The sequence below is a fragment of the Labeo rohita genome, chromosome 20 (genome assembly GCF_022985175.1).
Source record: "Labeo rohita strain BAU-BD-2019 chromosome 20, IGBB_LRoh.1.0, whole genome shotgun sequence".
NCBI classification, from domain to species: Eukaryota; Metazoa; Chordata; class Actinopteri; order Cypriniformes; family Cyprinidae; genus Labeo; species Labeo rohita.
Window position 1 is genome coordinate 1509816 of NC_066888.1, and position 10892 is coordinate 1520707.

The window sequence follows — 10892 nt, forward strand, 5'->3', positions numbered from 1 at the left end:
CCACTTTTTAAATGACTGAAATGCAGCATGTAACTCGCAAAATCACTATAGATTTGCGTTCTGCTCACTGGTCTATAGATTATATATATATTAAATTATATGATCTGCAGTATAGATCGGTGTTTCTGCCATGTTTTTAATCGACATGTCGTTTCCAAAATCACAACTTGTCAACTCGTGTAACATCTAGAATTATAAACTTTCCTACTTGTAAGTAGTACTTCGTTCTGCCGTTCATTTCATCAGATTTCTTAATCACAATATTTTTCAGCTCCACTTAAAGGACACATAAGTGCAAAGATGGTAGACCTCAAATTGCCTACTTCCAGGGCTGCATGCTCCAGCTGACCAGCTGCCGTTGAGATGGATGGGAATGCAGTAGTACATACACATCTCATCACATCTCTTTTTATCATGGGGAAAAGTGGTTCCAGCCTTTTTTTCTTCATATCCTTGAATCACACATCAGTAGATGGCGTCAAAAGAATCGCCACTGAATTCACTAAAGTTTCTAGTAAATATTTTATTTTACTCTACAGATATTTAAGTCTGCTGTGTTAAAAAAAAAAAATAAATACTAGTGATTTTAGCTAAACTACTTGTATTGCCAGTGTGTCTGTAAAGGCTTGTAATAGTGCATATCTGTCACCATTTTTTTTTTTTTTTTTTTAATAAAAATAATATATATGTTTAAGCAATGAGTTATTGTTTAAAAACACAACAACGAAACTGAAAAAAACATCAGTTAACCACACGTCTTTTATGGCAGAACTTTTGTCACATGGCATCACAAAATGTGCAACTGTATAAATGAAAATATGTAAATTTGACAGAACTTCATAATGGACATTATTGATATTTATCTTTATATTCTTGATAATTAAATAATAATGCTAAAAACACCAAACTGTGCTAAAATATAAAATAATCTTGTCTAACAAAACTTATAGTCCAAGATGAATTTTGCATTTAGCTCAGACCCTGATCAACTCACACCTGTGTAACTCTGAAGACCTCGATTGTCTCGCTCAGGTCTCTTTCGTTAGGGCTGAAGCCAAACTATGCAGATTTGAGGAGTTTTTGCTGCACATCCATTGATATCAATGAGAACAGGCTCTTTCCACACCCTCATAAATGAGCTAATGCATTCTTTCATGTTAAACTCTCAGTCAGAGTATTCTAGTGCATAGACTGTCTCATGTTGGAGGATTCATGGAGGGCAGCCTTCATTTCAGGGCCTTCGTTCTGCATATTTTAAAGGATGTATCAAGTGTAGACTACCTTTGGGTCCTTCAGTCACCCACAATCCTTTGCTAAAATTCAAATCCACGGAAAAAAATGTCAGAAACATTAAGCTTGCATGAGTTGATTATAAAATGTAAAGAAAGAAATGTTCTCTGAGATTAGGAAGTGAAAACTAGGAGACTGAGGTATCTCTTCAGCTGGATTCTTTATTGAGAGCGTGTTGTTTCGTGCTGCAGTCATCAAGGCAGGCGTACGCTTTACGGGCGTTCAGAGGGCCGGCCTTATCCATAAAATGTACCCTTAACTGTGAGCTCAAACAGATCTGATCTAGATAAGCATCGCAGCCTTGTGAGCGTCAGCACGCCAAATATAAGTAAACAGTATCACCAAAAGGTCTGAAGCCCATCCAGTGCTGAGAAGAAGAAACAGGTCAGCATTGTTGGACAGTTTGATTATTACCAAGAATGAACTGAGAAGCATGCATTATTTATCTGTTTCCATGCTGAATTTTGTGCTATTACAAGAGAATGAATGGACCTTAGAGAGCAGACAAACGCCAGTAAACACACAAGAAGTCCATGTATTTACCTGATATTGCAGGGGAGTAGAGCTACGCAGCAGATATGCATACTTCCCTGCTTCTGCCGACAGATTGAAGTGTGCTTACAGTGGACAACTAACTATCCCATGAGGCAACAGGCCGCAGGTCACAGGCATCAGTCCGGATGTAGTAAGTCTGGATTTCATTCATACTATATTTTTACTGGAATGTATTTTATAACCCTCTATGGTACAGAGTTGCCATATGGCAACAATTACTTTCTACTTATTTCCTTGTTATTCTGAAAAAAAAAAAAAAAAAATATACAATATATTGCAATAGATTAATTAAAAGGGCCGTCCTTAAGGTAGTCAGTGATGTGCTGTTTTTAAGCCACATGACATTTGAATGTTCCTCCAAAACACTTTTTTCCCCACTGTCACCCCAACATGGAGCACACCTGCTGAAGTGCTCCAGAAATTGCTCTGTTAACTTAATTTCTGAACATCTTTTCTTAAGGGGGATTTTTTTTTGCATCATCTTTGGTTATTAAATTACACATTTTTATTCAGAAATCAATATTATCTAACATAGTTTTTCTGTAAAATGAGAAAATATCAATCCTGCCATATGCCAACACTGAACCACTACATAAAAATAGGTATGTTGCCATATGGCTACGCTGTACCACAACTGCAGTGATGTATTTCCCCATTGGGATTTTTTATAGATAGTAACATAAATAATTTGATTGCAGGTATTTATTTATTTGAAGTGTTTATTGTTGTATATGTGTATTTATGTATAAATAAGAAATTTATTAAGTCTTTTCAAAACATGAACACAACAATATTTTACGGAAGGGGCCATAGGAAGAGTGCCCCCTATAATTCAAGTTATTTCATGTAATAAAAACTTATGTGAAAATATATTTAATGGTTAGAACATCATGCGTAAAACAGAGGAATAAACAGTCATGTAAGTCAAGTAAGTTTATCAAAAACAGTACCTAGTCAGAGACTAATAAGGTTTGGTTACCAACATTCATCATAATATCTTGTATGTATATTCCACAAAAGAAATTCGGCTGAGTAAATAATGGCCGAATGATATTTGTGTGTGTGTGTGTGATGAAAGAAAAAGAAGGATCATACTTAAATACTGTGATCCAAACACAAGACAGGACGTTTGACGGGAACATGAAAACATAGTGATATTAAGAATGGGCCTTCGCGAAAGGAAGACTGTACATGAGCGTGTTGTTTTGAAATTCACTGTAATGGAAAGAAGATGTTTCGTGTTTTGTGAGTGCTTTAATTCTTAACTCAGTTTTATCTGTTTCATATCAGAGGAGTTTAACGTATTAACGTAGGTGTTGTTTGAGCCCTTCCGAGTTGATGGGAGGAGATTTGGGGGCTTTTTTCAAATTCACAAACAATCCAAAACAACCAATGAGCGACCTCATTCGCGAGAACTGCGAGCCGGGTTTTGTGGGGTTTGTAGTTGTCAGATCAGGTCTTCACAGGAATCGCGTACGAGGAAGAATCTCACAGAACTACAAGTACCGGCTCCGCCCGAAAGCCTCCGCGCATGCGCAGAGAAGCAGCTTCGTCAAATGTTTTGTTTCCACGCCATATTTGTTAGCCGGCTAGCGCTCTCTAAAGAGGCGTCCGACGCGACCTCGGCACAATCCGAAATCATCGGTGCTTTCACGAGGAGCATCGACTCGAGAACGGCGTTTGTCACCGCATACACGCGTCTGTGTTTTATTAGGGAAGGTTTTGTTCGGGAGCTCCACGTAGAATTTAAATAAAAGCGAAGCGATCGAGTCGTGTTCCCTTGAGATCAAAGCAGGACTGTGACTAGCAGGGGGTCTCTCGTCGTTCGTGCGGATTATTTCTTGTCGCCACGTCCTTTTTTTATCAAATACAACCTTCGATAAAATGGCCTGTGGAGCCACTCTTAAAAGGACTATGGATTTCGATCCTCTGATGAACCCGGCGTCTCCGAAGAGGAGGAGATGTGCGCCCATGTCGCCGTCCAGCTCGAGCGCCTCTCCGCAGAAATACCTGCGCATGGAGCCCTCGCCCTTCGGCAGAGTGTCTTCAGCCCTCACCACAGGTCTGTCGAGCTTTAATCGACCAAACAGCCAAGACTCTATAGTGTGTGATCAGGTGAAATGACGCTAAAACTCTCTGAACGCAGCCATTGCTGCTCCCCGTCAGCTGGCTACATCTCCACATCAAAACACACGACTATATATAGTAAACTATGTCCGTGTAAGTCTCTCTGATCGCTGATAGTCTCTTATTTACACCGCGATACTAGAACGATCAAGTCGAAATGGAAGTTGTTTTCAAATGGTAACGGACCAGGAATGTTGCTAATGCTAACCCGCTGTGATCGGTACAGACAGGCGGAAATTGAACAACTGCTGGTCTTTGCTTCTCGTATTGCGTTTGTTGTTTGGCGCGGAGCCTGTCAAGTACGTTTAGAGCATTTTTACAGTGTTATCATCGGTGTGAGTGAATGCTTTAGTGGCATTGTTATATGTGTCGAGTGCTTTCCGTCTTGTGTGTCATGGACTGGAAGTGATGTCGAGCGCAGTGGTTTGTGTGTCCTGCTGGTGGGTCTGATTAATGACACGGTGGCTTTTTGGAGAAGCGCTACCTGACAAATATCCCTGCGGGAGCTGAGGAATCACACCAGGGTGTCTGTCGAAGCGCTAGTGTTTGTGAACGGCACGATAGTGCAACGGTCTGGTTCCGGAAGTAAAACACCATTCGTTTTCCCTGTAAGGAAATTGATTTTTAGAGATAAAGATAACTTGTAAACTTTGAATGTTAGATCTGTTATGAGATACGAGGTTGTTTATCGGTGGGATGTGCTTCTGTTGAAGCTGCCGGTCCTCATTATTTCAACTTATTTATTGTATTATTTTTGTAATTGTAACAACATTAAAAACATCACCCATGATTCGGTAATGAATTTTCCAATCACAGGCGAAACCACGCCCAATCAACTTTAGCTCCGCCCACTGCAATTAAGCACAGTGACAGATGATGTAAAGTCATGTAAACTGTAGGTAAATAGAAAATGGAGGTGGAACTTGCTGAAGAATATGTTTCTGTTTTTAGCGGTGACAGTCCATGAAACACATGGCTTCAACGGAGTAGAAGTTAACAATGTCGGTTCAAGCATTTTATACCGTTTCCAAAATCGTTTTCCTTCTAATAATGTAAATGAGGTCTCTATCTAAGTGTGAATTAAGGCTGTTGGTTGAAGCGATCGCTCGTATTAATGGTGGTGTTACAGATGTCTCTGTCGTATGTAGTTCAGGAATGGTTCCTGATGTGGTCAGCTAAGACTCATGACAGTTTACACTCTTTTTAGACCCTGTTTGCACCAAACGCATCTTAGTACCAGGTCCGGTGTTAAACAGGACCTCAGTTCATGGAGTCTCTTCTAATGAGCTGCTGATCTGTGGAGTTAAATAAGGGAGATATGGAAAATGTGGACTCCAGGAGCAGGTTTAAGAACCACTGCCTTATGATAATTAAGCTCTTTATGTAATGAGCTTGTTTCAACATCAAACTCTGAGTGGAATCTTCTAAAGTCAGTAGTTTCTTAAAGGGTTAGTTCACCCAAAAATGAAGATTCTGTCATTAATAACTCGCCCTCATGTCATTCCAAACCCACAAGACCTTTGTTTTCTCTTCAGAACACAAAATCCAGGAGTTTCTGAGCCAGCGTAGACAGACGGCGCATGCGTCAGCAGCATCACATGCATGCGTTGTGGTATTCTCATGACTGACATGGAAGAGAAAAAATTGTTGAATGAATTCATTATTTTTGTGTTCTTTGTGCATAAAAAGTATTCTTGTAGCTTCATAACATTACAGTTGAACCACTGATGTCACGGGCTATTTTGTTCATGTTCTTGGTACCTTTCTGGACCTTGAACGTGTCAGTTGCATTGCTGTCTGTGCAGGATTTCATCAGAAATATCTTAATTTGTGTTCCGAAGATGACTTGATTCATGAAACATGTCAGACTACACAATCCTACTTGACCATTCATCGCATGCCGTCATTAACGACGTGCATGCTGTCATACAGTGACTGTGCTGTGACCGTAAACAAACAATAGCCAGCAAACACCATGTTTTGCCCTGTCTTGTAATCACAAAAGCCCAAAAAAGAAAGAAAATCTGACAATGGACTAGGGATGTGACGGTGAGAAATTTTTCCCACCAGTTATCGGCGTGTGACAACACTGGTAATACCGGTATCACTGGGGGAGGGGTTGGGGGTAGTTTGTTCCCTCTTTTCCATGCTTTTCCTCACTTTTAAATAGCTTGTAAATGCCTGTGCGCCAATTGATCAAATGGACAACAACTAAACAGTACAGCAAACTTATTTATATTAAACATAGAATGATTAATTTAACAAAATGAACAAAAAACGCCATGGTATAGGCCTAGTGTAATATAATAATAATAATCAAACACAAAGTCTAATTATAAAAAAAACAGCAAACACAGTGGAACCAAATAGAGACGAATGTTCTTCCAATGAGCTTCCAAAATCACCTTTTAGATAAAAGGCAACAGTCAACAGGCCTTTCAAAATCCAAAATATTTTATAAGCAGGCGCTTTTGTATTTCGTTTTGAAATCTTTTGCCAACTACTCGACTTTCTCACCTCACAAGTCAGCTCGACTCACTCTCCACACGTGATGAATGATCTGCTGCAGATCTGTGATGTGACTGTTGATCTGTACACTGCATGCAGCCACGTCCAGTTTGTAATTGTACTGTCTGTTCTCTAACTGAACTAAATGGTTTTTATTACTATAAAAAAAAAATTAAAAGAGGTTGCGGCATGAAGATGACAGTATAGACTGTCAAAGAGGTAGAATAGTTTTTATTAGATTTTTTATTTTTTTTTCCTCCACTCTGCCACGGTAGTCCCTCATCATAAATGTAGGAGTATTGTTGCCATAGCTTCACGGACATTTCCTCCATTGTAAAATTCCACATAGCAGGACCGATACCATTGTCTCTCTTTCGTTTCGGCTTGTTTGAAAGCATGTACGAATGTGTCTCTGTGCTCGTATTGTGTCACAGATGTGAAGGAACTTGTCGTGTATGACTGGGGGAAAAAAAAAAAACGTGCTAGTATTTCTTTATCGTCGTGAAGCATGCAGACTTGTGGTGCTCTATGACACACCACACGAGATGAAGCGATCGAGTCTTGCGTCTCAACGCGCACTGTCGTATACGAGTCCCCATAACACCCTACGACATGCAGGTCATGGCAAAATTGGGCTAAAATGGTGTAGTCTGACTGGGGCTTAACCTTTTAAATCATTGTTTGTATTGGATTGCAAAGTTTACTAAATCTGGCAATTTAGAAACAATCACATTACCTTTGGACACAACAGTTTGAAATTAATCCCATCCCTACTTGTGATCATGTGACTGAGTCTCTGTAGAAATTCTGGCGTGTTAATGAAGGTTTGTTAGTAACATTTTACCTCTGTCTTCCAGAGCAAATCCTGAGCAACATCAAGCAGGAGTACAAGCGCATGCAGAAGAGGAGACATCTGGAGAGCAGCTTCCAGCAGACAGACTCCTGCTGCCCCCTCGACTCACAGCCACACTCCTCCATCAGCAGCACAGCCACACTGCCAGGTACTGCACACCAGCACTGCTCCACACACCTCCATCAGCACAAACCCTTCATCTGTGTGGCTCCTGCTGTTCTGGAAGTTCCTCAGTGCCAGCTGTTGTGAAACAGTCACCGCTTCTTGATGTTGTCCTGCTCTGATTGGATCCGAACTTTCTCAGCCTTCAGAGTTTAATCTGTCCCATTCAAAGTGAAGCACACGCTTTGTTCACATGATCAGCTCATGAACCGCTGCGTCTCAGTTCACAATAAATGCTGTGAAACCTATTACTGTGTGTGCTGTGACTTTAGTGATAGGCACTTGGTACACTTTTTCTTTTTTTTTTTTTTTTTTTTTAATTTGCTGTAATATATTCTGTAAGGCAAGTATACACAGAGTTTTGGTTTTCACAGAGGCTGAGATGGCAGAAAGCGCATCCTGTTTGCCTGAATTATTTTACAAAAGTGCAACGTTTTGTCGTTATTGTAAGTGGACACACATAAATGTGGAGTGTTTACAGATTCAAAAGATGTTACTTTTATCTGTATGACAGAGCAAGTTCCTGCACCTGTATCTGTCATGCAGTTTCCACACTCCACACTGATCGAGACAGTTTTGCTATTGTGATGTGATGATGTTGATAATATCATTACATCCCTACTATATAAGTTTATGTATTTATTGGGTGTTGTGTTTGTGCAGCTGTCAGTCAGTTCTGATTCAGAGTGCTTGAAGAGAGAACTGCATGAGCAGAATTGTCGTTACACGCTGGTGTTGTCATGATGCCTATATTTTCAGTGTAATGAAATGCTGTGAGGCTCGTTCATTAGCGAACGGCTCAGTGACGCCGTCTCGTTGTCTGTCGCAGGTGCGTCCTCCGGATCGGCGTCCCCCTCCAGGCGGGAGCAGCCGCTCTTCACGCTGAAGCAGGTGGGGATGATCTGCGAGCGTCTGCTGAAGGAGCGCGAGGAGAAGGTGCGGGAAGAGTACGATGAGATCTTGACGACCAAACTCGCAGGTATCGGCTGTGCAGCAGTCTGATGTGTCCTGAAACGGTTAGAAAATGTGCTCTCCGTTTGATGGGGCTGTTTTCTGTTTGCCTTCGCAGAACAATACGACGCTTTCGTGAAGTTCACCCACGACCAGTTGATGAGGCGGTTCGGGGAGCAGCCCGCCAGCTGTACGTATGCTCTGGTCTGGTTTGTGTTGATGGTTGTGCTCGGCGCGTCCGTCTCACGTGTGCTTTCTTTCCGCAGATGTGTCGTGAGCGGGCGGCGCCGTCGGACGTGGTGGTGTCCTGCGGTTGGTGCCGTGCTCTAGTGGATCTCTGCCTGTGTGAGCTCCTGACACTCAGAATAGGTCCAGCTGGGTCTCCAGCAGTGCCAATCGCATCTTTCCCCCCGCTGGGCACAGAGTTATTATGTGTCAGGCTTCTGTCAGTGCGTAACCACTCTCTCTCTCTGCAGCGGCTGAGTGCTTCCTGCCCTCGTCAACGCCCATATACACCTCCGCAACTATTACTCCGATCAGTGGCTCTTGTGTCTCTTACCGAACCCTGGATATTTATTAGGCTTTGACGACGCCTTTTATACAGTCACCTGTCATTTCATCCTCGTTTTTTATGTTCGATTTTGTAAAAATGCCTTTTATTCGCTGCAAACGACGTCGATCGCCACGATAAACGTGAGGCGGCGTGTATCTCGGAGACTGCTGTTCATAGCTTTGTGTAAATACATCCTGGCTTTCATCTCCAGTTTTCATGTACAAATCAAATACAGCATTTATTTTGATTGGAGTCTGTTTTCATGCTTTGTATTTATTTTTGTTCATTTTTAAATTTTTTTTCTTTTTTTTTTTTTTTTGCCCCTTTCCTCTGCATTATGGTTTTACTGCTCCTGTAGTTTAAATGACTTATGTTGGGAAGATATACAAATAAAATGTTTACATAACTGGTGTTTGTTCTTCCTGCTGTACGTGCACTTTAGTTTGGATCGTTTGGGTTTCCTGTACTAGATTCCTAATGTGCCTGGATTAACTAGTCAGTGCCTAAACCAACACCTGTAACAATATCAATTGAAACTAAATAGATCAACTGAAGTGACACACTTAGCCACTGCCAGGGACGCCAGGTTTTCACAACAGAACCCACCCATTGTGTTTTGAAATTAAAAATTGGACCACAAAACCAGTCATAAGCGTTGTTCAATTTGTTTGATTGTTAGATTTGTTAGGATGGGACAATATTTGGCTGAGATACAACTATTTGCAAATCTGGAATCTGAGGGTGCAAAAAAGTCTAAATATTGAGAAAATCACATTTAAATTTGTCCAAATGAAGTTCTTAGCAATGCATATTACTGATCAGAAATTAGGTTTTGATATATTTACAGTAGGAAATTTACAAAATGTCTTTGTGGAACATGATCTTTACTTAATTTCCTAATGATTCTTGGCATAAAAGAAAAATCGATCATTTTTACTCATACAATGTGTTTTTGGCTGTTGCTACAAATATACCTGTGCTACTTAAGACTGGTTTTGTGCTCCAGGGTCACAAATCACTTTCAGGGTGTAAAATACACATTTTTTGATGGGCTTCCCCTGGGAAAATTCACATTCCAGGTGCTAAATATCACATTATTGCTGTCACTTCAACCTGTGGACAGTGTTAAAGTAGCCCAATTTTGCTGGAAATTGGCAGACTTGGCAACACTGACCACTCCTAGCTCTCAACATGCTCTTGGATGTGTCTTGGGTTTCGTTAGGTCCAGGTGCCCCAAACTCTGGGTCTGTTTAGACTGGGACAGTGTAGAACAGGTGATGTTATCTGTCAGAGGATTTTGATTCTGTCTTTACTGATTAATGTGTTGTAGAATGACCTTACTGACCTCTAAACCCAGTGTTTAACAAAAGATTTTTAGTGTCCAGTTGAATAAAGTAGGAACTTCTACCTTATTAGTGTCTCAGTCCACACAGGAACCCAGTCAGTTTTAATATATTAATAATAATAGTTTTACTACTTAAATAAAACTGCACTGTAAAAGTATTACTATTACACATTATATAATATAATTAAAACATAAGCAAAATACTGTTAGGGACAGTGTTAAATGAATGACCCTAATATCCAGCAATGCAAATTATTTTTTGTTGAACTGTGCCATTTTGAAATGAAAATACAGGTTATAATTCATAAAAAAATACAGTATTTCATGGACTCCAGTCCATCATTTAATGTCATGTGAAGCTGAAAGCTGTGTTTGTAAGAAACAAATCCAACACAATCCAACAAAAGATGTTTTTTTTTTTTTTGGTTTGTTTTTTTGTTATTTTACTAAAATGACAAAGTCCATAATCCATAATAATACTTCTTAGAGTGAAAAAAAAAATCCATCTCCTGTTGTCTCTCACATCAAAATCCAGCCACACATTAGCT

The 10892-nt window shown here is 40.3% G+C and overlaps 1 protein-coding gene across 1 annotated transcript; it reads left to right on the forward strand.

Moving 5' to 3' along the window:
- Positions 1 to 3400: 3400 nt before the first annotated feature.
- Positions 3401 to 9318, forward strand: akirin2 (akirin 2). The gene is made up of 5 exons (XM_051137976.1): positions 3401 to 3907; positions 7338 to 7481; positions 8325 to 8474; positions 8565 to 8636; positions 8713 to 9318. The coding sequence occupies exons 1-5, from the start codon at positions 3730 to 3732 to the stop codon at positions 8721 to 8723; spliced, it is 555 nt and encodes a 184-aa protein (XP_050993933.1). The 5' UTR covers positions 3401 to 3729; the 3' UTR covers positions 8724 to 9318.
- Positions 9319 to 10892: the final 1574 nt, after the last annotated feature.